The 27,563-nt window shown below is 38.5% G+C and overlaps 2 protein-coding genes across 7 annotated transcripts in view; both read right to left on the reverse strand.

Annotated features, from left to right (window-relative positions):
- LOC122664554 (vesicle-associated protein 1-3-like) overlaps positions 1-5,322 on the reverse strand; it is a 44,439-nt gene extending 39,117 nt beyond the window's left edge. The window contains exon 1 of the mRNA XM_043860427.1: positions 5,309-5,322. The gene's annotated coding sequence lies outside the window, so the exon portion shown is untranslated. The remainder of the gene's footprint in view (positions 1-5,308) is intronic.
- LOC122664536 (oxysterol-binding protein-related protein 2A-like) lies at positions 1,284-26,043 on the reverse strand. 6 transcript variants are annotated; one of them, XR_006333346.1, is made up of 12 exons: positions 25,559-26,041; positions 20,636-20,995; positions 18,410-18,506; positions 10,805-11,235; positions 9,673-9,828; positions 7,997-8,164; positions 7,737-7,877; positions 7,090-7,320; positions 6,862-6,975; positions 1,635-1,826; positions 1,343-1,436; positions 1,284-1,308 (listed from the first exon to the last, which is right to left on the reverse strand). XR_006333346.1 is itself a non-coding variant. In XM_043860391.1 (11 exons), the coding sequence occupies exons 1-10, from the start codon at positions 25,952-25,954 to the stop codon at positions 1,653-1,655; spliced, it is 2,268 nt and encodes a 755-aa protein (XP_043716326.1). In that variant the 5' UTR covers positions 25,955-26,041; the 3' UTR covers positions 1,338-1,436; positions 1,635-1,652. The 6 variants fall into 6 exon arrangements, 1 of the variants encoding a protein (XP_043716326.1); XR_006333349.1 differs by lacking the exon at positions 25,559-26,041 and adding an exon at positions 24,557-24,591 and having other exon boundaries at positions 1,291-1,308; XM_043860391.1 differs by lacking the exon at positions 1,284-1,308 and having other exon boundaries at positions 1,338-1,436.
- Between the last annotated feature and the right edge of the window lie 1,520 nt (positions 26,044-27,563).

Raw genomic sequence — 27,563 nt, forward strand, 5'->3', positions numbered from 1 at the left:
CCTTGTCTTGACAAAGCTCAGCGATTAGCCTCTAAGACCGAAGAGAATTGAAACAAATGCCATTTAGGAAATATAATAAGCCTTCTTAAGGTGAGACCTCTTGGGAAGGACTACTCAAGGCATCGGACCTAAAACCCACACGCCTCAACCCCCACATCACATAAAAGCTAAAAACAGTGGGCCATATCCCACATCATAAATGTCCTATGGAAAATAGGATTTGTGAACAATATAACTTTAAACTGAATAGGCTTTGTTTTGAAAATTTTGAAATAAAAATATTACAAATCTCTGAGAATCAACAAATAATTATTCAATAATTTGGCTTAAAAAATTCATTCAAATTCAAAAAAATTAAACCCAGCGATTGAATGGAAATTTCAGAATATTTACAAGATTCAATGAAGTAACTGTTGTATGTCTACTGCTTGACTCTTCTTCTGGTGGTATCGGACATATATGGCGAGACTCTAATGGTGATGCCATATATGCTGTTTCGGCGCCATTGGTATTCCATGTTGGAGAGGCTCTTGCAGTTCGACAAAGGTTGTTCAATCTTCACTCACAGGGTCATTTACATGTGTTTGTTGAATCTGATAATAACAACCTTATCACCATTCTTAGAGAGAGGCAATCCAACTCCACCGGTGATACGGTCCATTGTTGATGATTTTTTGATTTATCATCTTTGTTTGCATCTTGTACTTTTCATTTTATTCCAAGGGAGATAAACAGTGTGACTGACTCCCTGCCACGAAAAGCACTGGCGATTACTTGCACTGCATGTTTCTAAATAAAATTTCTTCTTGTTATCAAAAAATATATATATATATATATATATTTTCCCATGTCGCCCCCCCACCAATTTTTAACCAACCAAAATTTTAAACTGATAATATAAATTATATCCAAATTATTCTCAATTCCAAATTTGACAACCATATTAGATAGCTAAAAACCAAGACTGAGGAGCCCTTGGCACACGGAACGCATATGAAAAAACAAGAGCACTGTGTTGAACGTCAAACCACTAGCAGAAAAAAATAAAAATATTTCCCATATGATTCCCATTAAGAACGGTCAATGTTGACTCATGATCTTCAATGTTTCAAAAAAACAACTAGCTATCACGTTCTTTATTCAAAAACTATTATTTATTATTGATAATAATATAAAAAAGGGACCATTTTGCCATACATGTTTAGCCTATAAATGTCAAAGCTGATTATACAAAACTTAAACCCTACAGTTATATAATGAACATGCAAAAGCACAGAACGTTGTGAAGAACACTTATTCAAGTAGTAAATATAATTTCTATAATTTCTGTGGACAAGAGTAACAGTAAGCTTGCACACTTCTACTACTACACTCTTGCAGTCATCGATCAGTGTTCCCTTCCTAAACTCTGCAGAGACTTCGTTATAAATATCAACCTGCAAAAACATTGTAGAACCAAATATTATGGAGGTAATTAATGTTTCTAAGTGCTTGAGGGTGGCCATGGCATTGAATCATGGAACTCACCAGTCAGTATGCGTAGTAACAAATTCTGTTGACTCATTGTCATATGTGAAAATCAGATAAACAACATTAAAATAAATTCCAAGCAGAAATGGCATCAAGAAACACACCTGTATATATCCAGATATTTAACATGAATTAACCGCAATCTCTTCAGTAAATTCACCAAAGATTTGTGGGCATCCATCCCATTTGCTCTGTTCCCTTGCTTCCCAATACCCACCCACATAGCGAAAAGGCCCATCCTCACTATCCTTTTGAAACCATCTTGGCTTCCAGCCATTTTCTTGTAATTTCCTTGACTGTAAGAAGGATAACTTGGCGAATTAGTCGAAGAGCTTCTACCACTTACCTGAATTTCACAAACAAAAACGATTTGCTTGCATGCACTAAAACGTGGATATTCAAACAGGGGGTAAATATTATAATGGTGCACCCCAAGTCCTCAACCTTTTCCCATCAGGTCAGGCTCAGGGTACCCACCCAATCAGACCAATATAGAAAGAAACAAAATCACAAAATATATATATATATATATATATATATATAGGTAAAGTTGTTTGTATTATTATAACCGGACTAATTTGTCCACCTCACATTCCTTGCCAACTTTTAAGGTAAAAGTGTTTTTTGGTAATTTCCCCTTCCTCTCCTCTTCTCTGTCTCTGGCTTCCCTTCCCCCTCCCTTTCCTTCTGCTTCTCCCGAGCCTCCCTCTCCCCTCTCTCTTCCCCCCTACGGCACCCTGCCCTCCCACCCCTCTCCCCCTGCAACTCATGGCATAAATATTTATGAACCAGACCTTGAAGTCCATCTCGCGTACTTGCAGGCATCAGAATGGTTATAATGTGTATAAATGCCTTCCTTTCAGTTTGGTTTTCCAACACGAACCTCTGAATCTGTCCTATCTATTGTGATCGAATTTCTCCTCCATAAGCGCATCACTCCTATGATTTTTCAAGGGCTTTTTATTGAAAAGGCGGCAAGCTTCTTCTTATTTGCATGTTAACCCTTCGTTTTCAGTCCAATCCTGTACCACTTGTGAAGTTTTTTGCTTTTTGAACAGGGAGAGGAAGGGATTTGCTGGTGGAATATCACCAGCCCACCTCCACTCGCCACCACCCCAACCTCACCTCCGACCCCCTCAAACTCTGCTCTCTGCATCTCTTCCCTTCCCCACCCCGTGCAGCCACCATGGCAATCCTCAACCTTACACTTCACTCTTGACTGAAAGACAGACTCACAAATCAAGTCCCCTAAACTTCCCCTGCGCACAAATTCATAAAATCAGAAGTATCAAATCTTCAGAATAGCAAAACCCACAGTGAAACTCTAGACTAAATTTTTTATTTTCCTTTTCCCTTCCCTAATTTGGTTCAATCGCCGGCGTTCTCTTCTTCCCTCTCCCCGACCATGAGTCTCTCTTTCTCCACACCATCTTTGCTCTCCTGACAGTCACTTCTGTGTCGTCTTTTCCAATGGGATCAACAGAATGCAAGAGATTGTGGGAGAGGTGTTGCAGGAGATCGCAGGCTGGGAGAGCTGCGGCCTGAGGGAGACTGACACTGAGAGACTAAGGGGCAGTGTAAGAAGATGTGAAGGATGTAATAGAATAGAACAATTCAGCTGGTAAGCAACTCTATGATACCCAAGAAGAAAAAAAGATTTGACTCTCAGGATAAGAAGTGAGCATTTCTTATCCACAAGAAATCACTTCGAGTAAGCAAAGAAATCAGTAATTGGAATGGCTTTGGAGAATTAAAATATCGACACTGATTCCTCAGAAAGCTCTCCTGTTTATGTAATGGTAAAACAAGCAAAAATCAGGAGATGCATCTTATCCATCAGACTAGTGGTTTCTGGTTTGCATAGAGTATTGTAACGTGGCAAGGCTGAATTTTATGGCCAGAGAAACCTGGGTTCTGTTACATCTCAAGTTTAAATCAAAGCACGGTTGACACATAGCAAAACAAAGCCATTCTACAGAGTTGAAATGTGGTAGAACAAAGCTTGAGCTTCCTGAAGCAATTAACATTTATAGGACTGATTGCTGGCCTGGTGCGGAGTGGAGATTGCAATTACTAGCCGTGGTGGTACCTCGGAGGAGAGGTTAGCTCCTGCGCCTATGCATAAGATTCTTACAGAGCAGGTGTGGATAGAGCTCAGTTTGAGAGGACCATGAACCCTGTGTAGAAGACGGCGATAGTAATGTGCAACACCTACAAGAGAAGTGTAAGTTTGGATGTTGGGCGGGAGCCAAAACTCACCAATACAAACAGGCGAGGAGGCGGTGGGAGAAACGGAGTTGCAGACGAACAGGGCGGGGGAGAGAGAGCTTGTAGCAGAAAGCCGGAAAGAGGTTGCCGATCTCTCTCTCTTATGAAGTTACATTCTTGGATATCTTATTGTATTGCCACCTCATTGTGTAGAGGGTAAAATAGCCCGGTTACAAAATCTGTTTGTAACCTGCTTGGTTACAAACAGACGCATATATATATATATATATTTTTTTTTTATTATTATTTTTTTCTTTCTTTCTTTATCAACATCATGTAACCTGTGTACTCTGGTTAGTTCTAGTTCCTGTGTTGCCAATAATCACTGATGATGAGAAGTCACATCCCAAGGAATTCAAAAATGGTATACACATCTAAACTTGTCAGATACCCTTGTAGAGAAAGAGGAAACAAAAAGGATAAAAGGCAATGGTAGATGTTGAGGAAAATTTGTACAAATTGACAAGAAAGAGCATAATCACTCTCCACCCAGCAACTTTAAGAAAAAATCTCCACCCAGCTTGTAGAACACTCATGAACAACTTTTCATCCGAAGTGGAAAAGCAATTCAATGGGAAACAGAGCATCCCACGGAATGATTTCACTTAGGACAACTGAAGCACAGCCAAATCCCGCTATGGCTTGGAAACAGTTTCATTTTTTATCAGTCAAATTAGCTTGATATTGAGGTAAATTCACAATCTCTTAAAAACAATTACATGCGAATTTAACCTTATGTCCCATAAAATACGACCAATAAGTATGTATCCACCGCATCCAAATGACGCCATTATATGTCTAGTAAATATTTGCAAGGATGATGTATGGAGTTCAATGTTGGGCAGTGAAGAAACAACATATAAACAAACTTAGGCTACATTTGGTATGCATTCTAGGTCAATTTCTCAGAATGCGAAATCGACCTAGAATGCATTCCAAGAATGCATACCAAACACAGCCTTAGTATAGCTGAAATGAGGATGTTGAGATGGATGAGTGGTAAGACTAGAAAAGATAAAATAAGGAATAAACAAATTAGAGCTAATTTAGGAGTAGCTCTGATACAAGACAAGTTGCAAGAAAGTCGTTTAATGTGGCACAGACATGTGCAACGGAAGCCTTTAAATGCTCTAGTACGAGGGATGATTTGATTCAGATTGAAGGAACTAAAAGAGCCACCTAAAATGACTCTAGGAGATGTGGTGAGGAAAGACATGCATCGTGTAGGAATAGTAACAAGTATGGCTTTGAATAGAGCTGAATGGAGAAAAAAGATCCATGTAGCCAACCCCATTTAGTTGGGATAAGGCTGAGTTGAGTTGAATTGAGTTGTGCATTAATGATGCAGAAATTCAGCAGTAGCAGCAGTGGAAAGAAAAGAAAACTAGTTTTGCGACATCACAGCTACCAAAGCCAACATGACAGCCAGTTTGGCAGTGTCAAAACCACCAAGACAGCCACTTAGCTGTCATGAAAGCCTGTGGTTTATTATTCATGTCCAGTTATATTTTTTTTATGGGAAAAAGATCTCTACTTGGTGGTGTTTCCTATGCCCTCTCACAGGGCACTGTGAGATGACACCTCTGCCCCCAGGTAGATACCCAGGTGTGCTCACCCATTGGCCCAGACGCTTGTGTAGAGACCATGCGACCAAGTAGAGATCTCTTGCCCCTTTTTATTTATTATTTTAGTCAGGCCGAATTAGGTTATTTAATTCCAGTCCTGTTTGGTTGTCTTTTCTTTATTATTTAAGTTGTCTGGTCAGATTAGGATTCTTCCTTCGTTGGTTAATTGGAAGAGTTAAGAGTCTGTTTATATCTTGTTTCTTTCCTTTATGGAGATTCAGAAGCAGAAATTTCACCCCTATCATCAATAGGTTTAGCAAGAGCCTTTATAACACGGCTCAAATAAGCCTCGCTGACTGGTATCTGAGCAATTCTTCCTGTTGCTTTTATGTTTATATCTTGTTTCTTTCCTTTAAGGGTTAGAGTTGACTTTAGTCTTTCCTTTTTGAGTTAGAATCTTACTCAAACTCTATAAGTATATGAAAGGGGCTAAAGCCTCAAACAAATTTTGATGAATGAATGAAGCTGCTGCTTTGCTGATCTGAAGATTTCAGGCATAGACATCTGTGGATTCAGGTATTGACTACAGTGAATTCTGAGTGATACTTCTGTAGTTCTGTGGATTCAAAGGTGGTGTTTTGGTGGATACCAGGTAAATGTTCTTTATCAGGTCAGGTTTTCTGAATTACCTTGCAATTTCTAACTGTGTTATCACCTTCTAGTTTAACTTTCAGGTTAATTATAGTTCCAGTTTCGAGTTAATCTCAGCTCACTTTTGCTATCGATTTGATTAACTAATTACAAGTTTTAGATTCTGTTTATCTCTCAGTTTTTCAATCGATTTCAGGAAACCTTCTTCAACTATGATTCTTCAAATTCTGATTTCTTGAATCTGATTTTCGGTTTCTATATCCTGATTTCAGTTCTTTGTTTGGTTACCTACTTAGCACCTTGACTCAGTTCTGTTTTAGAGCCTTAAGCGATATCGATTCTGCAGTTTTTGAACTTTCCTACATCCATTAGGATTTTTCATAACTTGGAATCTGGCCATCAGTTTGCATCCAAACTTTACTGGAATATTCTCAATAAATAGATCACTCACCAAGGTTTTAGCCAGACCGGATTTGGTTTCATTAAGTTATTTTCTCTTAAATCTGGTTCCTTATTTCTGTGATTTTGATTTTACTTGAGGTTTCCTAACCCTAGTCCCTTGGGTGATTAGAAACCCCATTAATTAACCACTCTGTCCATAAACCAATTAATTAACCATTCTGTCCATAAAACATGTGGACTGTGGCCTAACCCCTTGGACAGCACAGACACATGAACCATTCTGTCAATTTGATGTGCGCTCTGCAACAAGTATAGGAAAATGTCTAGGCTGACTATAATCCAGCTATTCAACTCCTAGCATAAATGCCCCATATTGAATGACAAAAACTAAAAACAAATTTTTGCAAGCTTCAATAAAATGAAATTACAAAATAGTGCCACATACCATTCTTTGTCTCGTCTCTAAACGCAGCTTCTCTGCATTTGCCTTCTCGTATTCCCCATTCTCTAGACCCCTCTGGTCTGGTCTTAGTCTTGAATCCGTGGGTGGAAGCTTCTCCTTAATCCGTGACCAAACACTTGGATCAGACAGAGCTAGAACAGACAATTAGAGATGAATAAGAGGAAAATTGAAGTTGAACACAAGCAAACCGAGTCAATATATCATCTCTACCTTCAGCCCTGGTGTTAGCTCATTTAGCGTAATTGCAAACGATGTTAAGTTGTACCGAGTGAAATTAGGGAGAGGCTTGTTGCTTCTCCATAACAGCGAAGCATCTGGTGGTGGATTACAACCCTTGGTCTTGAAACTGCAATCTCCATTGACATAGTGCATGCTTTCGTCCCACTTTCCAAATAAAGAGGCAACCTTTCTTCCCATCACATCTTCAACCGTTCCTTGCACCTATGTAGCACACATGGCTAAGTTAGTAATTGAAACAAGGAAATGTAAGATTAGCCAGCTTGAGTGGCAATCACGATGGTGTTGCAGCATCAGATTTTATACTTCTTTACCAACAACCAATTCTGATACACCATGATATTTTATACTTGCTCATCCAAGTCCGAAATGACAAATGAGAAGCAGGGCTATGGACCATTCCATTGCCAAAAGCTAGGGAATATCAGCAAAGATAATTACAGTCAACACAGCTGATTCTTTTTGAGCTTGTCTAACTCAAAAGTTGGTATGCCAATTGAATGGCTTAGAACACTGGCATGTCCAGAGTGTATAACAGGTGGGTAGGAAAATGAGGTCTATGCTGCCATCAAGAGAAGAAAAAAAAGTGTCACACATACAACTGATATCAAATTACATGCCTGGTGAGGATTACGGTCAAGTATGGACTGTTCCTTGAACTTGAGCTTACAAGAATATTGATGGTTACCCCGTATATCCATTGTCCCATGATGATCACAGTATACTTTACCAAGTATAAGATTGTAAATATTTGTTGTGACCTGTCAGGATGAGCATTTTCAGAATACCAAGGGGAATGGATATAAAAGGTAAATGAGATTCTCAAACACAAATATAGATACTTATTGTGATTGAATAAGCATAAAGCAGCCATACATACCTTGCTCCACTGGAATACTTCACCATCATCAAACTCCAGAGTCAAAACCCCCACAGGATCAAGCTGAATTGAACGCCCCCAGAATTTAGTCCTCAAATTGCTGTCCCCCCAGAATTTCCATCCTCTACCTTCACAGTGGCAGGCAATGAGTGTGGGGTGGTGGCTAACCTATTCCAGAAATGATGAACAAACTTAGGGAATCATAAAAACCATAAGGATGACAACTAAGCATACAGACATAAAATAATTCAGCAACAAAACCAATCAAAAATGGCATCGCCAGTTATATGATACTATGAAACAAAAATATTACTTAAAAGAGTGAAAGATGCAACTTGTAGGTTTCAAGATACAAGTTTAAAACTCCTAACTGGGTTGTACATAGCCTTTTCAAGATGTAAAGAGATAAGACAATGCCAGCAGTTTGTGGCAGTACGGAAGGCATTCTAATGTAGTACACTGGTTTGATGACTCAATTCAGTAGCCAATAAAAAGATCTTTCAATCAAAGGAAGGCCCAAGTTAGAGTGATATCAAGTAACATAAAATCAGAGAGTAGGTTAGTGCTGAGAGTGAAGTCGAGTGGAGTAGGTAAAGGGGATAAAAGGTAAATTTAAGTTCTGATATTAGGGTTGAGAAGGTGACATTAACCTATTGATGTCAGGTTTAATATATGCTGAAATCAGTAGCTTAATTAGAGGGTAAAATTAGAGTCGGCTAAGGCTTAAAGGACTGAAAACAGTGTGTAAATAGGAGTAGGGGCAGAATGGGAACAAGGGAGATATCTTCAAATCAGACCATTGGAATTAGGTAATTATTTAATAGGACTTAAATAAACCTAAATATGGAAAACAAAAAATCAGAAACAAGTTAACTTGTTCTTCTTCCTACGGATGTAGGTCTTTGGATCTGCATCACATTCCCATCAATCAAAGGGTGACAAATACTACATAATCTTTTGACACCAGATCCCCCCCCCCCCTCCCCAAACCAAAACACACACACAAAAGAAAGGTGTATTGCACAAATGCAACCCCCTTGGACTTGGCCTCCAACCATTAACCAAAGAATGATTTACATTCTTATCTCCCATGACACACTAAATGTATCCAAGGTTCAAAACCAAAGAGCATCGGCAAGGTTGAGGCAGGGCACTTGAGAACCCCAAATTTAAACAAAGTTGGCAATGGATTGTATACTACAAGAACTACAAATAAATGGTGTTTCTGAAAACGCACCTTGTAGAACCTTGAGCATCTGCATGCTCATGACTTGCAATTTCCATTGATTCAGTTATGCACAATATTCCAATGTTCGAAAGCAGTCCTTACATTAAGTGCAGTAATGACTAGCAATCCTTCCCCTTTTTTTATGGGGGGGGGGGGGATTCAGAAAAATTGATTTCTAATAATATCAGAACAAAGTTTGCTCATTCTCTTTGTTAACTACAATGTCACTTGAAGAAATATAGGGATCAGGTTTTCATTAAGACAACAATATCACCCAGCAAACTAAACCTTGGACCAATGGACCCCATAGTTTTACAAGATAATAATGCTGAAGTAAGAAGAATCATGTCCAAATCTCATTCCATAACTCAGAATACATTCTTTGATGGACTATCTAAGAATAATTCTAACTGTCTCTGTGCTGCTAATAAGGTTATTAAACACTGACCTTCTCAGAAAAGAAGCGAATTCCTTTATCAGGGTAGTGAGCTTCATAAGTTTCCCCCAACAAAGGATTGAAAGGTTTGCAGTGCCGACCTTCAGATGAAGAATATCCAGAGACCGCAAAGGCAGCAACATTCAAAATTCTGAGTAGACTATTCCCCTAGTAGCACAATAGAGCCCCATTTGAGAGAAGTAACGATGGATGTCAAAACATCACAATGTGAAAAGTAAAAACATATTTTGAAATATCTCAAAATGTACAAGAACCTAACTCCAAACTATGCAAATCGAAATATTTATTAAAATGAAAGAAGCACTTGTTATAAATTCTCTAGTTTCAGACACTCAACAAGAATCATTCCTGGCATCCTAGCAGAGCAAAGCCCAAAAACTGGCAAGAAAAAATAAAAGAAATTCACACCAAACCAAGGCATCAAAGATAGAAGGTTGATGAATAGAAATCCAAGTTAAGGACTGTATTATATCAAGAACCTCAATGGCATTTTAATCACCAATGATTAAATTTCTAAGATAGACATTGTGGAAATCAAAAGTGACAATTTACCAAGAGCTGAATGTTACACACAGTAAAGACTTCACCAGCGCAATAGAAGTGTGAATAAAGAAATAACGGTGGATCCACTCCAATTTTATTTTTTTTAATTTATAAATGGAACAACCATCCCAGAAGCAAATTACAAAATTTGAAAAGAAAGCCAGAAAATTACATTCACTTAAAAAGAGAGATGGCAAAAGAAGAACATACAGTAGTCTAACAAAGAAACAACTAAGTTAGATCCATCTAGTTATGGCACATTGTGTCTTCCAGAGAAGCACATATTGAAACAAGTAGCACCCGAAAGTAACTTAAATTTTGATATGGGAAGCACTAGGACTGCTAAGGGATTAAATTTCACAGGTGGCAATGGATCAGGTCAGGTTTCAGTCCAGGTTTGTGAGGGAGTAGGTAGGATAAATCTCTCACCTTGTCAATTTTATCATGTATGGTCCACTATCAAATTTAAGCAGGCACTACACATTAATTCTCTCAACATAACATATATGATACAGAACCCCAAGGAAAATGGGAAAGCAAGAAGTTACATACTACCTTCTGGACTGCATACGATACCTACCTTTTGTCCACATTCATATGCTCGATCCAATAGGTAAGAATACTCCAAGTCCTCACAGCATTTCTGTAGGGATGAAATTGGTTCATTGAAGTAAACAGGAAGACACACTCGAGTAAGGTCCTTTCCAACATTGTCTTTTATCATTGACCAAAGGCTAATGCCCTTCTCTTGCTCAACAGGTTCAGGAAGCTTCTTTCTCCTTTCAATGTGAGGATAAGTGCAGTCAGTAAGTTCTGTTTCAACATGCATCCTATCCACAGCATCTAAGTGATTCAAACCCTTGTCCACATGGTCCACCACTCTTGTTATATATTGACAACTAGATTCACTGAAAGAAGCTTTTGTGTCAAAAAAAAGAGTCTCGTCTTCATCTGACACTTCCTCAAGCTCTTGCTTTTCAATATCATCCGATGATTCAGTTGTACTCCACTCTGAATGCCCCAAAAAGAAAAAGAACACAACTTAAAATAATTTTTACCTAACACATTAAATAAAGTATTAGAAGAATGTCAGCAATGAGCAACAGTTGGCAGCAAACATAGGCAACTTTGACTGAAAGAGTTTCAGTTCCATTGGAAAAAATAATAATAATAATAAAATAAAATAATCAATCAATTTGATCATCCCAACCAGAAAGACCTTCCTCAAATGAAGCCACTAGCCACTTATTTAATACCTCATTTATCCCAAGCACATAATACGGAACTCAATTACAAAGGTGACCTTGCAATACACATTTATAAATTTATACCCTGTGGCCTGTACAGCACTCCTGTGGATGTTAAGGAAAAGTGTTTAACAAACACCATTACATAACAGGACGCATCTGTTATTGAAAGGAAAGTTGTTAATAACAAACACTTAGAAGTTAAGAACAGAGTTTTGGTCAAACCACTATTACCATAACAGTTCGCATGGAAACTTCCAAGTCTCATACTGAAGCTAAATAATGTTAAATACTAAATACACCGAATCAAATGTGTTAACAAGATTATATGCTTGATCACATGGTTTAAAGTTGGAGTCCTAGAATTGACTGAACACCTTCTGGTTTCTCTTAAAATCGCTTTTTGTTCTGTTCCTTTCCCCGTTAAAGATGAGAATGTAAATGAAAACCCCGCCATCTGTAAACTTCGGACAGAAGGAGAGCCAATGAAGCTATGGCTTATTGAAAAAATAATGAGCAAAAAAAAAAAGAGGATAACAGAACAAGAGAAATTATAAGAACCGACCCACACTTCAACAAAGAAGAACATACAAAGTGGAGAAGAGTAAGTGGCAAACATTAAGAGTTTCAGATGAATCCTGGTTCAGGTTTAGACAATAAGGCTCTCTTTGGTATAGTTTCTATTTGTAATTACAGTCTATTTAGCAGAAATCATTTATAAGAATAAGTTATGGCCTATAAATAACAACCATTTGGTTACTACTAGACCAAATAATTATATAATGAAAAATGTGTTTGGTATACCAATATGCAGAATAAATTCTGTAATTTTTTATTCTTTATTCCTTTGCATAATTTCATAAAACATGTGTGATACATTGCATACTCAAGGTTTTGTCAAAACATACACAGAAAAAAAAGGAGAACTGAACACTGGTTTGAGAGTTGAGACTTGAGAGTTGATGAGTGAGGCTGAAATGGTGGAGAGTCCAATGAGAGAAGTGAAATCGATTAAAAAAGAGAAGGGGAAAGGGACCTGTCAACCAGGTCTACAACTCGCCACGCACAAATTCAGTGTCAAACAACTCTTTAACACTTTCTCTACTCCAAATTTGTTTCTTTCGTTTGGGTACATGCAATTATATAAAGAGGAAAAAAAAAAACTCCTAATCATATTGGAACTATCACTAGTGGAGTACGCAAAGAGAAATACGAAAACCAGCCCTTATTAAACCAAAAGCCCAGTTGGGCCAGTTCAGTCTGGGTTTGGGTTTCCACACCCAGCCATACTGGTTCAACCAGTCGAGTGCTACTGCATCAGAGAATCTATGCTACCCAGACCCAATTCATAGAAGCAACCCCCCTCCCCACAGGCTATCAAAGATGGCGATTGGCGATTGACTTGAACGGTAAACATAGAAATTTCAGGCCATCTCTGGCTCCAGTTTTCCTGCGCCCACTGCAAGACCATCCTCAATGTCCCCCACGACCTCTGCAAACCTACCTCAATGATTTTTCGGTGTGAGGTGGATTGAGGTTTATTTTGTCTTAATTAATTAAATACACATGTCAAGCTTCATAGCTTGGAGGACTCATGAGGACGACAGTAGCGACAGTGCATGTCCCACGCTGGGTGAGCTCTTGAAGCAAGTTGGAGACGCAAACAACGACAAGACTCAGACCCACCAGGTGCTCGAGATGGAGGACACGGGTCTAGGTCTCAAACCAAGATCCCTCCCTCACCCTTTCATTCTTTCCTTCAGTAATTTCAGAGTGTTGAGACTCTCCGGAAGATGAGATTCCCAACTTGCTATCGTTGGATGAACAATAGGCTTGGAGCAGCCACTGTTCCAATGGAGAAGAGTGAGAGCACAAGTACTCCAACACTAAGATCCTCTTGAATGACATAAGTATTTGATGCAAAATCTCTCTCTCTCTCTCCAATTTGAGAGAACCCTAGAAAGCCGAAACAGCCATAGAAGTCAAATTTAGGTGAGGAAATCAAAAACCCATCTCAAAGAGAAAATTCAGGGTTTCCCATTTTCCACAACCCACAGGAATGGGAATGGAGAATAGCCACCAGCCAGCTCAGTACTCTTCATACTAATGTAGTCCTAGATAGGTAGGAGACCTACTAGGAGCCAAACAACAGGATCAAATAACAAAAGGGGCTGCTGGTTCAAATAGACAGCACTAGGATTTAGGTCAATTCCTAGGGTTAGGGCAGGATAATGGGAATATAGTTTATACAATTAAACTAGGCAGGTTTTGGGGAGTTTAGAAAGCTAGCTTTGGTTAGATTTTGATGAGAATTCAAAATTCCAGAAATTAGGGTTAGGGTTTCAGGTTTTGAGTTTTAGAAATTAGGTCAAATTTAGGGTTTTGAAATGCAAATAGGGGCAGCAGCATAGGTCGAGCGTAGGGGGTGTTAAGGAGAGGCTGTGGTTTGAATTTGAAATAATTCTAATGGTTAAATATGGCTGGGCAGCAAGATCTAGGGTTTAATGGAGTTAGGGTTTATGGGATTCAAACCAAAAATAAAAGGGGATCAATTGGGGGAAAGGATTAGAGGATTAGAAGAAGAAATTGGGTGTCAAACTTACCGGAGATTCCACTGGCAGCAGCTTGAACAGATGTGAAGGATAGAACAACCTTCGAATTGAAGAAGATCCTCCCAGCTGTCTTGGCGTAAGGAGTCAACCGGATTCCACCAGTCCCTTTCCACCTTGACATCCACAAGGATGCACACTCACAAGGAGCAACACTCAACAGAGGGCAGAGACGGCAGCAAACAAAAGCTTTTCATTAATCAAATTCGTGTTCCATACTTGGCCCCCTTACAACCTTATATAAAAGACTCAAAATTAGACTCCTACACTAAAAAGGAAAGGCCTAACCCAATCCTTAACCTATTAGGCAACTTAAACTAATTAGGAAACTAAAATACTAAAAGAAATAGACTCAAAACATGGCTGGACTTATAGAGTCCTAATCCAACCCAACTTACATCACATGACCACTTAACCAAGTCACATGATCACTTAAATTGAACCAATTGGATGTAACCAATTTGAACCGGTTCAATTAAAAAAACATAAAAATAAACTAAATATTGGGCTAATCCCGTATGCAACCTATGTACCCCTAGTTTAAGCTCATTAAAGTGGCCTAATACATAGAAAACCCTTGGGAACAAAGGCCTAACATATATATAACCTAACCTTAGGCCTGTTTCTAAAGAAATAAGCCAATTTCTATGATGAACCTGCATCAACTCTCCCCAACTTGAAAAAATTCATCCTCGAATTTTGTAGTGATGGGGGGGAATCAACACGTGATCAGCAGCTTTGACCATCCCCAAACAAAATTCCGATGAGGCAGGAACATTGGGGATAAAGTCTTCAATGCGTGGAACTTTCTCTTCGAAGAACCATGGTGGCATAACAAACTCTATGTGTTCTTTCTTTGAATCAGCAACAACTGTCAATGTCTCGTCCATAGAGCCTTCAGTGTTAGCAACCTTCTCATCTAATGCCTGAGACACAAGCTCCACCTCTTCAAGAACAGCATCTTGAAGGTCATTGTTTTCCTTTGGAATGCTCTCAATCAACTTTTCTTCTTCTACTATTTCAGCTCTGTCCACTTTGTTCTCTTCAATGTATACCTCTTCAGTAGAATCTTCTACAATTGTGTTTTGGACCTCCGCATCAATTTGATGGCCGAGCTTCTCAATTATGATCTCAACTACTGGTGCAGCTTGGTCTACTTGAATTTCTTTAGCTATCGGTCCTTAAATCTCTTCACACAAACTACCTTAGTAGAATCTTCTATTGGTACATCCGCCATTGGTGAAACTTCAAACACAGTCGATGCCACTTGCGTTTGAGTTGACATGTTCGGCAATCCCTATGGCTGTACAGTCGATGTAGTCACCTTTAGTTGTAACCTTTTTAGAGTAAACAAATGGTATAGACGGTGTCAATCAGGTAGGGCACACGAATTGTTTTCAGGTTCAATCCAACCTTGTCGCTCGTCCAACCAATCACAACCTACTGCAATAAAGCTCTTTGGAAATGGTACCGGCTGACACCAAGCACCAACAGAGTATGAGGAATGCTCAAATTCAACAAAGACTTTACCTGTAGGCATGATGCAAATCTCTCCTGATTGGGACAACATATCCACCACGGATTGTAAAATAATGTAGTTACGTTGCCTCTCATCAACAATTAATATGACTGTGCTCCTATTAGGTAGACGAACTCGGGTCTTGAAAACAAAGGGAGATGGGTCTTTCGAGGCTTGGTTGGAGCTTCCCTTCGCCATAGTTCTGATACCAATTTAATGTAGTCCTAAATAGGTAGGAGACCTACTAGGAGCCAAACAACAGGATCAAATAACAAAAGGGGCTACTGGTTCGAATGGACAGAACTAGGATTTAGGTCAATTCCTAGGGTTAGGGTAGGATAATGGGAATATAGTTTATACGATTAAACTAGGCAGGTTTTAGGGAGTTTAGAAAGTTAGATTTGGTTAGGTTTAGATGAGAATTCAAAATTCCAGAAATTAGGGTTAGGGTTTCAGGTTTTGGGTTTTAGAATTAGGTAAAATTTAGGGTTTTGAAAGGCAAATGGGGGCAGCAGCTTAGGTCGAGTGTAGGGGGTGTTAAGGAGAGGCTGTGATTTGAATTTGAAATAATTCTAATGGTTAAATATGGCTGGGCAGCAAGATCTAGGGTTTAATGGAGTTAGGGTTTACGGGATTCAAACCAAAAATAAAGGGGGATCAATTGGGGGGAAGGATTAGAGGATTAGGAGAACAAATTGGGTGTCAAACTTACTAGAGATTCCACTGGCAACAGCTTGAACAGATGTGAAGGATAAAACAACCTTCGAATTGAAGAAGATCCTCCTAGCCGTCATGGCGTAAGGAGTCAACCAGATTCCACCAGTCCCTTTCCACCTTGATATCCACAAGGATGCACACTCACAAGGAGCAACACTCAACAGAGCAGGACAGCAAACAAAAGCTTTTCATTAATCAAATTCATGTTCCATACTTGGCCCCCTTACAACCTTATATAAAAGACTCAAAATTAGACTCCTACACTAAAAAAGAAAGGCCTAACCCAATCCTTAACCTATTAGACAACTTAAACTAACTAGGAAACTAAAATACTAAAAGAAATAAACTCAAAACATGGTTGGACTTATAGAGTCCTAATCCAGCCCAACTTACGTCACATGACCACTTAACCAAGTCACATGATCACTTAAATTGAACCAATTGGATGCAACCAATTTGAACCGGTTCAATTAAAAAAATATAAAAATAACTAAGTATTGGGCTAATCCCGTATGCAACCTATGTATCCCTAGTTTAGGCTCATTAAAGTGGCCTAATACATAGAAAACCCTTGGGAACAAAGGCCCAACATGTATATAACCCAACTTTAGGCCTATTTCTAAAGTAATAAGCCAATTTCTATGATGAACCTGCATCACATACCCAACAACACAACCCCCATTTCATCATCTCCTTCAACAGCAACAACAGAAACTCCAGACGTTCTGGACATACCAACATCAAGAGATCGAACAAGAGAACGATTTTAAGAATCATCATTTCATCATCTCCTTCAACAACAACAACAACAGAAACTCCAGATGTTCTGGACATACCAACATCAAGAGATCGAACAAGAGAACGATTTTTAGAATCATAAGCTTCCCTCAGCCCGAATCAAGAAGATCATGAAAGCCCCAATCCTCTTTGCCAAAGCTTGTGAGCTCTTCATTCTAGATGAGCTCACAATCCGTTCATGACTTTATACAGAGGAGAACATACATAGAACATTGCAGAAGAATGATATCACAGTGGCCATTACCTATACTGATAACTTTCATTTCTTGGTTGACATTGTTATCAAGGATGAAGTAGGGCTTGGATTTGTTGGGAGTACCACTAGTGGGGTACTCCCATCATACTATTCCTAGACGAGCCAACTTCCGGGCTGGACTCAACAAGTGCGTTCATGGTGGTGAAGGTACTGCAACAGATTGCTTAGAGCCATTGCTGCTATCAACACAGAATGAGAGAGAGAGAGAGAGAGAAAGAGAAGAGGCCCCTCAACGTATATTTTTATAGAATATACTGAAATGACACTATTACCCCTACACATGAGTAGTTATCACCATGTGTTCATTAGAGGTTTGCGCATAAACAACAATAAATAGTTTGTAGCAATAAATCACAAGCAGCTCCTCAACTGTTTATGAATTTTAATTTATATTAAATAGAAATAGTTGTCAGAAATCATACCAAACATCTGCACAAATAAAAATATGTCAAATAAATAGAAATATAAATCATACCAAAAGAGCCTAAGTTTAAGTCATGACTTTTTCAAAACCAGTCAAGAACAATGCAGAGTTTTGGACAAGCGGTTTGGTTCATGTCAAAGGCAGTACAGCAAATTGATGCTATAAAACCAGCACACTTGAGTCTAGTGGACACCAGAAGTACAACTATACTTGAGCTACATTAATTCCATAAACAAAATTTAAAAAAAAAAAATTTACTCAAAAACCTATTTATCATAACTCATACCAACTCAACTAATGCTCCACTTATAGGCTTACTATATATATTATCTATAACACCATAATATCCCCCTTCAGATAAACTGGATATGGACTTTTCAATTGTCAAACCCAGTCCAGCCAGATTTTGATTAGGACGTGACCTAATTATATGGTCTGTGATTTTGGACAAGGTTGTCAAAACTGATTAAATCCTGTCAGCATAAAATATTGCAACAGGATAATATGGATAAGTTTCTCAAATAGCATACCACTATATTTTCCATGTCCAGGGCTCTTACAAGTTGAAAGGAAAAAAGGGATCAATAATATGGATAAGTTTCTCAAATAACATACCACTATATTTTCCATGTGCAAGGCTCGAATATTCATGCTTTGTCAACTGGTACTGGCTGTCATGTAACCCAGGGGCTTCAACTTCAATATTTGCTGCCTGCACATGCAAAACAAAAACTAATCCACATTAAATGAGGTATATGAGGAAATCTATTCTAGAACAACTACAGAGCCTAAAAAAAAAGAATCACTCCATTCAAAAACCAGTAATTATGAGTACATTATGATTAATGTTCAATAAATTCATTAGAGAACCTGTAACTCGTAGGCCAAACAAACACAAGTTGTACTTATTTTATAACACTTGAGCAACAGGTGTCTTCTCAGCTGAACTGATTTAACTTTCTCTAAATATTCCATCGTAAAATGTGGTACACCAAAATTGCAACTTTGAGCAACCAATTGCTCTGTTTAAATGTATGGTCATGTAAAAGAACCAATTGCTCCATTTAAACATATGGTCATGTAGAAGATTGATCCACATTGAATGAGGAAGCTAATTCTAAAACAAATACAAAGCAAGACACAAATAAAGAAAAACAAAGATAAAGTGCAAAAAACGCAGTCCATTAAGAAACCAGTAGATACAAGTACGTCATAACCAATGTTCAATAAACTCATCAAGAAATTTGTAACACATTGGCAAAGCTAACACAATTGTACTTATTTTTTGAAACTTGAGCCATAGGAATATTTTCACTTAACTACTTCAATTCTAGCATGTGAAATACTCTCTCTAAACACTCCACTGTAAAAATTCGTATATATATATATATTGGTATAAAGTAAAAATTTGAATATGAAACTAGCAATTTTAAGCAACCAATTGCTTGATTTAAGCCACAGTCGACATGTCTGCACTTAGGCTTAACCTATCTAAATCTTTTAAGAAAAACAATTTTGTAGTGAAATACTGGAATTCAGAGAAACATGGCTGTCACTTAATTGACTAAAAAGGAAAGATTCGTGAACTTCATTCCATTTTATGAAAGAAAATTTGGAAGTAATTAATGCACAAAAATCAGTAAACAAGAAATACAGTTCAGGATTGAAGTACCTCAGAAGTTAGCCATTGCTAATAAGGATTTAAGAAGCCTAACAAATTGTTAATTATCCTTCCTTGCACTAGAGAAACAAGCAGATCAAAAGTAACAATTTTTATGAGAAAATGATACTAGCCACAAGTCCGTCTACTCCATTGTTTGATCACAAGATCAGTTGGCTCAGTTGATGGGATATTCTGTTTGCAAAACTAGACAATAAAACAAGCTTATGCTCCATCTTATGGAAGTAACAATGCCGTCAAGGCGTCAATAATCAATTATGTCTCCAATGGTATTTGGTCATTTATTCTAGTCAAATAGAATGAAAGAATAAAGTGAGCCACATATGGTTTCTCACTGCCTGTATATGTGCATGCACACGTGTCTTCGGAGGGGGAGGGAGTCTTATGTGTGGATGGGTGTTCCACTCAAAGAACAAGACCTTTGTAAACATTTTCTTGAAGACATACCTCTTTCAGTGGTGACTAATTAATACTTGACACTGTAAAATATTGAATGAATGCCATATAGTCCAATAAGAATAACCTAATCGTCTCAAGTAGAGATCTCATTATCCCCAATGTCATTCTCTGTTTACCTTGTAAGCTAGACATGAGTTGTTCCATACTTCCACATCAAACGCATCTCACTGGTCAAATTTTAGTATGAAACCATGGGAAATGGTAAAGAAGTGAGTCTAATTTTTTCAAAAAAATTTCAAGAAATGCCATCTATCAATAATACCATTTGAAATTATTAGGACCTAGTGGCATTTTCATAATTTTTTGTCAAGTTGCACTTTCTTGAGGCACTTTTGGTTCTTATTTGCAGCTGGAATTCGACCAGTGAAATGGATGAGATGTCCTCTCATGCAATTTTTTCCATTTTGCCAGAAATTACGTTTTAGTGATAAGATACCAACGCAGAGACAAGTACACAAACCATATATCAATTGCATTATCCATAGCAATAAAATCCAGCACATGTAATAAGTAAAACAATTTCTGAAATAGAAGGCAATCTCGCAAAGTCCATGAAGATTAGATTAATCCAATAAAAATGTCCTCACATAATATGTCATCATTCCATTAATCGATATTAAAGCTTTTCCGATCTTGCACAACAAAATAAGAAGTCACCATTTACTTTCAATAGCAAACTACATTTCTAATCATCTAATTACCTCTAACTGCCTTAAGGTGTCAAGCAGGTTTGATCGTTCTTCACAAAGAAGTTTAAATTGCCCTTGTAACTCTGAAAACTCCGACTGCATGATCTGCTCACAGTCCTGGATAAGTACCTCATTGATTCCATCTTCAAGTAACCGATTTCTAAGCTTTTCAGTGGATACAGATAAATCATTTGAGATGTGGGAAAGCTTATCATTCAATGGTTTCAGGGAAAACAGGTTCCTTGTCGAGATCAAAGCATTAATCCAAGCCCCACGATCTTTCTTTGAGTTGGTTCTCAAATGTAGCGTCTTTGTAGCAGTGAATATATAGAATCGTCGATCATCAGACCTACTTTCACGAAATGATGAGATCTGAAGATGACAGGAAAAAGACATTTTCATTCCAATTAGTTTTAGAACTATATAAGCAGATAAAAATAAATACTTTCATATAAAACACCCATACAAAATCACATGTTTAGATACCCTACAAATAATTTTAGTATCACTACATCTAACAAAAAAGTATTCTAAGAGTCTATGAAAAATGCCATCACCCCATGGGGCTCAGTTGGCAAGGATCAACACCTCACATTTAAGAGGTCATGAATTCAACTCTCCTTGGGGCCCTACCTATAAAAAAAAATGCCATCCAAAAGGAGTCCAGGTTAATGTTGGCATCTAAAACCCTAACTTTAAAAATGAACATAGAAAATTATTGGGAAAGGGTTTCCTGGCCTGCAAAAACCATATAAACCTACCTGGTCTGCACTCACTTCCTACCACATGGCAGGTCTGATAAAGCTGAACTTTGGTAGACATGTAGACCCCAAAGTCTTCTGCTCACATGTCAAGTTTCAGCCCAAACAGAGTTTTCCTCATGGAAAAATAAATTAATAAAATTTATGGACTACCAAGAGGGTGCATAGAGTACCAAAGAATGCATAGCACACATGAGAGAGTAAAGAGTTGAATTCGAGGCTGAAATTTGGCACATGGCCAATCTAGATAATTTCCTAAATATCCAAAAGTTAGAATTGCCATGTCACTTCTCCACAACAAAATTACGTCTGCAGAGCAGGTAAGTGGTATGATCTACTCAGACTAGGGAACCTTTCGCCAAAATATTAGCAAGAGTCAACACCACAATGTTAAGTTCAGTAGTCTCGGTTTGTGTTTACTGTGGGTTTATATCACTTTATACTTGTAAGGGTATTTTAGGTATTATTTTGTGCGACTTAGTAGGTCTGTGATGGTGTGGTTGTAGTGTCTTATTTTCAATATAAATATATCCCTCAGCCCACGGTTTGACCAGATGTTCACAACTCTTTTCTTGTTATGGAGGCCTAGGGACACCTCAGTAAGGAGGAGTGATTCCGATTGATGGAGTTAAAAGAGTGAGGGGCAGCCCTAAAATGACCATAGGAGAAGTTGTGAGAAAGGACATGCATAGTCTAGGTCTCGTGCCGTGTATGACCTCGGATAGAGCCTATTGGAGGGCAAGGATTCATGTAGCAGACCCTATTTAGCTGAGATTCTCCTGACTTACTGGGCTGTGCCTCTTTCCTCTTTCACTTTTCTTGTATTTTCCTTTGTTCATTTGTCATTTTTTTTTTCACTTCTCATATCATTTTCCCATTCTTCTCTTTCACTTCCCAGTTTTCACTTACTTTGTTCAATTGGATCCATTTAGCCGACCCCATTAAGTTGGGATAAAGCTGAGTTTGTTGTTGTTTGTTCTTGTTCTTGTTCTATCAATCTCTCTCTTTACTCTTTTCTTCTTCTCGATTGCTGCTGGTTCTTAATGCATTGATATTGTCATACACACAACTAAACACATTTCACATGGTGTTGAATGTTTATACGTGTGAGATCATTGTGTGGCATGTAAACATATCAATTAATCAGTTCAACATTCAATGATTCTAGGTAGTTGCCTACTTGCCTATATATAGTGTATGATCAGTAAACTAGTTCACAAAGTTTCTAGGGTTCATAAAATAAGAAGATAAAAATAACAATTCAAAATAATAGGAGTTTCTTGTGGTCGGCCCACCAATGGAAGCCTGCGTGCATTAACCACCTAACGTGCCACATGGATGGATGATTTGGTAAATCCAACAATTGAATAAGAATGGTATTGTATAAATTGGCCATATGTAAATTGTCAAAGTGAAACTCAATCATTTACCCTCATATGTCCTACCACATTTCCCACGTATTTTAGCCATTATTTTTCTTTTTCAAAACGTAATGAATCTTCAAAGCTTTATACAAAAAAGTTGGCCCCTCACTGATCTTTCATGTGGCAGATCAAGTCCGACTTCCTATCATCCTATAGTCTCAAAACATAATGAATCTTCAAAGTGTTATACAAAAAAGTTGGCCCCTCAAGTCCAACTACCTAACATCCTATGGTCTGATCATAGTTGTCACGGCGTCACGGCGATCCAAGTCGGTGGAAGGGTGTCACGTCGATATAATTTTTAATGTCATTTAGTATGCTATAATATATGTCCTATAACATCAAAAATCAACATGAAAGTGTACTACACTACTACTAGTATACTATGCCACTATGGTTTAATTCATGAAAGTGTAACTAATATCCATTAGTGTATATGAAAGTATGAAAAATTGAAAATTCGAACGATATATTTACATCCACCATGGCGTAGCTCGATATGCCACCTCTCCCAGCGCCAGGACGCCATGGCGACGCCATGACAACTATGGGTCTGATAGACTACTACTACTACTACTACTACCACCACACCCCTCAAGTCCGACCCTCACTGATCTTCCATGTGGCAGATCAAGTCCGACTACCTATCATCCTATAGTGTCAAAACGTAATGAATCTTTCAAGTTTTATACAAAAAAGTTGGCCCCTCAAGTCCGACTATCTAACATCCTATGGTCTAATAGAAAACTACTAATAATAATAATAATGAGGGAAAAAGAAGGCCGCCAGGCTGCTTGGCACCGGCGCCTAGACACAGGAAGGGCAAAATGACCCCGTGATATGAAAAATCCCACCCCTGTTGGATGCCCCCACACGCACTCTCATAGCCCCACCGCACTGGTGCAGGGGCCACGCAGCCTAGCAGTGATCCCCCTCCCAATAATAATAATAATAATATCATACAAATAAAGTTATGACGGGTAATTAATTAGCTCACAGTAATTATGCCAAGCTAGAACAGAAGAAGAAGCTTTAAGAATTTCAATGGAATTCCCAAGTATTCATAAATCTTGATTGACTGATTCTCCAAAAGAAAAAATATATACACTGCACCATCACCACAAGCAATACAAAAGTCAGTTTAAGATACTCATGCAATAAAACTGAACTAAAATAAAGGGCATAAAATAATAGAGCAATTAAATTAAATAGTCTCCTAAACTCTCTTTCCTCCCCCCCCCCCTACCCAAAGAATTCAATGTCTAAAAACAATATACATTAAAACCAAAATTCATAAGAAATATACATTTAAAAAATAGCAGAAAGTGCGCAACAGATAATGCAGAATAAAAAACTATCAACCATCCGCTAGGATTTAACTTCAGGTCAATCACAAACAATAATCATGCAACCTAATGTTCCTAATCGGACTCGCTGAATTATATAATCCAATTGCTATCTAAATCGAAAACGCCAAAAGTAAAAAGAGAATAAACTGTAAAGAGAGGGCGCGCTAAAGCCTTTCCAGCACCTTAACATGGACCAGGAAAGAGCGAGGGCGCGTCCGAAAATATGTTTACAAAGAGGAAGACAAAGGGAGACCAGACAAAATGAAGAAACGATCCAACGTTCCACGACTAAGAAAGAATAGGAAAAACTAAAATTGAAGGAAAGCCAGATTCCTTCCTAAACAAAGCCACACTACCTGTGTTCTCACAGATCCAAATTCCAAGCTATTGGAAACGTACTTTAGCTGCTTTCCTCCAGCTATAATCTATTATTTTAAGACTAAATAACAGTAGCAAGTGGATAAAAGAACACAGACAAAAAGAGAAAGAACAGCAAATGCCGAAATTAAAAGAATTGATGAACTTAGAATTCAGAGAGATCAACTCAGCCGTATATTCAACGCATAGCTTCCTATTCTTCTTCTCTTCGACAGGAAAAAGAAACTAAAAAGCATAAGGAGAACCTCACCGTTCCGAAATCGAAACCCACAATCTGCTCCCACCGTAAAGATCGAGGTTAATGGAAGGATGACAAGAGAAGTGGGCATCTGAGGGACAGTCGGAACTCGGAAGGAAGTCACTTCCATTCCATGAAGCAGACAAGAAAGATGTCAAGCGCGAAGCATCCATATGGATGGAGCCAGAAACCCAGAAAGCGTGCCCCCCTTGATAGGACCTACCGCATACAACCCTAGGCCTATCTGATAGCCCTTCGTGCCTAGAGCCCACCTGGTGATGTGACCCACTTACAGATTAACAAGCAGTGAAACTGTGAATGAAGGGTTAGAAAAGTAAATTGTGAGCAAAGAGGGACTAAAAACATGGAAGAGAGAGACAATGTTACAAGGCAGACAGAAATTTTTGCTCGGTCGGACTCGACACGCAAATACAGTCTTGGACTTTCTACAGACTACAGTCCTTCATTCGCAGACGTATATGAGGAGCAACGCGAAAACCAGTGTTTAACTTACCGGCAAAAGAAGAAACGATATTAAAATTAAAAATTACAGATTATAGTAAAAGGAGTTAAAGAAATTTGGTAAGGCTCCGAAATCCGAATAAGGCATGGTCTTCCTTCTCGTTTTTCAGATGGATGGATAGCGAGGCTTTTTTCAATTAGCGCCAAAAAGAGAAATTTTTCCCTATTGGTTGCATTGGTTTACAGAGATATCGTCTTGTAGCTGACTCTCCCATCGTACCTCTCTCTCTCTCTCTCTCTCTCTCATATACTCACATACGTACCTTGAGATGAACGACACCAACAGGTTTCTCTTGCTTTCGTCTCCCTTTGCTGTCGAGACGTGAAAGACGTCCGGTAGAAGCATCTCCTATCACTCGAAGTTCATCGCTCGTCAATAGTATATTGAGATTCTCCGACGGTTGGATTTTTGAGTAAGAAAGGACACCATTTCTCAACAAGAACCACCGGGATCTCCATCCCTTGCTGTAATTGGTCCATTTGTAAAGAACTCCAGCGACATTAACGTCAGATCCCGTTTCCCTCCCAGCATTGCAGTCAGATCCGGCAGAAACCGAAGAAATACCTCTTTTAAAAGCTGAAACCTCCGGTGATCGATCTCCGATCCCAGGGCTCTCCAGAGAAATACAACACAACGGGTGCATTTCCTTTACTCGCATTCCGATCTACCGATTGAATTCAACAATCAAATCACCAATAATCTTCACTACAACAAAAGACAGGAGAAGAAAAGAAAAAGAAAACTCAAAAAGTTAAGGAGTTTTACAGATTTAGAAAAAAAATTTCTGTTCAGTAAAGACGAAGAAGTTCTTAGAAGACTGAAGCCGAGAGTTCTGAAAGGGAACAGAACTCCAGCGAGTGAGTGCGAGCGTGCGTGTGTGAGATTGTTGGAAGAGAGGGAGATTTGTTGAATTTGAAGAATTAATAAAAAAAAGTTCCTGACTTGGTTTATATATATACACACGACGATCGCTAAAAAGGTGAAGGTGCAGGTGATTAACTCGGTGGTAGTATCGTAAATTCGTAATTCAATTACTTTAATGTAGGGAGAACATCTCGTTCGGAAATTTCTCGGGAGATACTCACGAGCGGATTTTAATTTACCCTAGAGCTTTTATTAAAAGATCGAGAGCATTTACTGCGTAATCATGAATGTTACTCTTTCTGTATATCTCGCGAAGTATATGTTTTGGCATTTCTGTCTCCTCGTGCAAGTTTCGTTAAATGACGAGATTGCCTTTCGATTCATCTATTTCCTGACCTTACAGCCACCTTTGCTTTGGATTCTTATGAGGAAAATATCATTTTCAGGAGTAAGCCACAAAAGTACGCATCGTGCGCACACAAGTGCGTTGCGGAAGGAGAGACTGTGAATGCGCTATTTGTTGACACGTGTCAGAGGGAAGGGAGGGTGCCGACGGTCAGTCGTATCGCCGGTGATCACATGTGGCACGATTACCAACTGCCCACGCTTCCGTGATCATTTTCTAGTCCCCATGAATTTTTTTTACTTCAAGGAAATACGTGCTAAGCTAATTGTAACGCGAGTTTCTAGTAGTGCCCCACACGTGGTTGGTAACGTTGTTCAGAAGTTGTATCACTTTTCTATATTATCTTTAAGCAATGTTTGGATGCTAAGAAAAGATAAGAAAACTCTTTAAAATTTAGAATTCTTAAGGAAGGAAAATAGAGAAGTCCGCCGGCCCATGTTCCATGGGAAGTACGAACCTTCTTCCGTAATGGAGAATTTTAATTTAACAAATGGAGGAAGAGAAGTTTCGGCCGATACTAATGATACTGATTTGCATCAGGTGGAATTGAGTCGCATCGAACCGATTTGGCTGGTTTAATCCATTTTTCTAGTTAATCCATTCGATCTGTATTAGTATCTTATCGATATCGGGCACAGGTTGAAAACAACTTGGTGATGGTGGTTGAGGTTGTGGTTCTCCTACTCTCCTATGAGAATTGAGAACCAATTCTAGGCAGGTTGGATAGTGTTTGAATCAAACACTACACAATACACATGCCAAGTAAGGGTGTCAACTATGAACCGGAACTGATAAATACCAAATTGGATCCTAATCATATAAATTTTTATACCAACAACATTTGAAAAATTTTCTATACTAGTTCCTTTGTGGAGGAGAGGGGGGAAGTCGTGGAGTTGTCTTGCAACTTCGGGGGAAGAGGCTATAAAGGGAAACCGATTAAGCAAAATCGATATTAATCGGGTTTGATTTGTAAAAATTGAAACAGGTTAATAAT

This window comes from Telopea speciosissima, chromosome 1 (assembly GCF_018873765.1).
Source record: "Telopea speciosissima isolate NSW1024214 ecotype Mountain lineage chromosome 1, Tspe_v1, whole genome shotgun sequence".
NCBI lineage: Eukaryota > Viridiplantae > Streptophyta > Magnoliopsida > Proteales > Proteaceae > Telopea > Telopea speciosissima.

Bases quoted from the DNA above. Each gene is read 5' to 3' on its own strand.
- LOC122664536 (XM_043860391.1), bottom strand. From the start codon at position 25,954: ATGCGAGTAAAGGAAATGCACCCGTTGTGTTGTATTTCTCTGGAGAGC. The intron at 6,976-7,089 runs GTAGAGATGATA...TCACGGATTAAG, and splicing joins AGCTAACACCAGGGCTGAAG to GAGAAGCTTCCACCCACGGA. The intron at 1,827-6,861 runs GTATGTGGCACT...TCCTTCTTACAG, and splicing joins TAGAGACGAGACAAAGAATG to TCAAGGAAATTACAAGAAAA.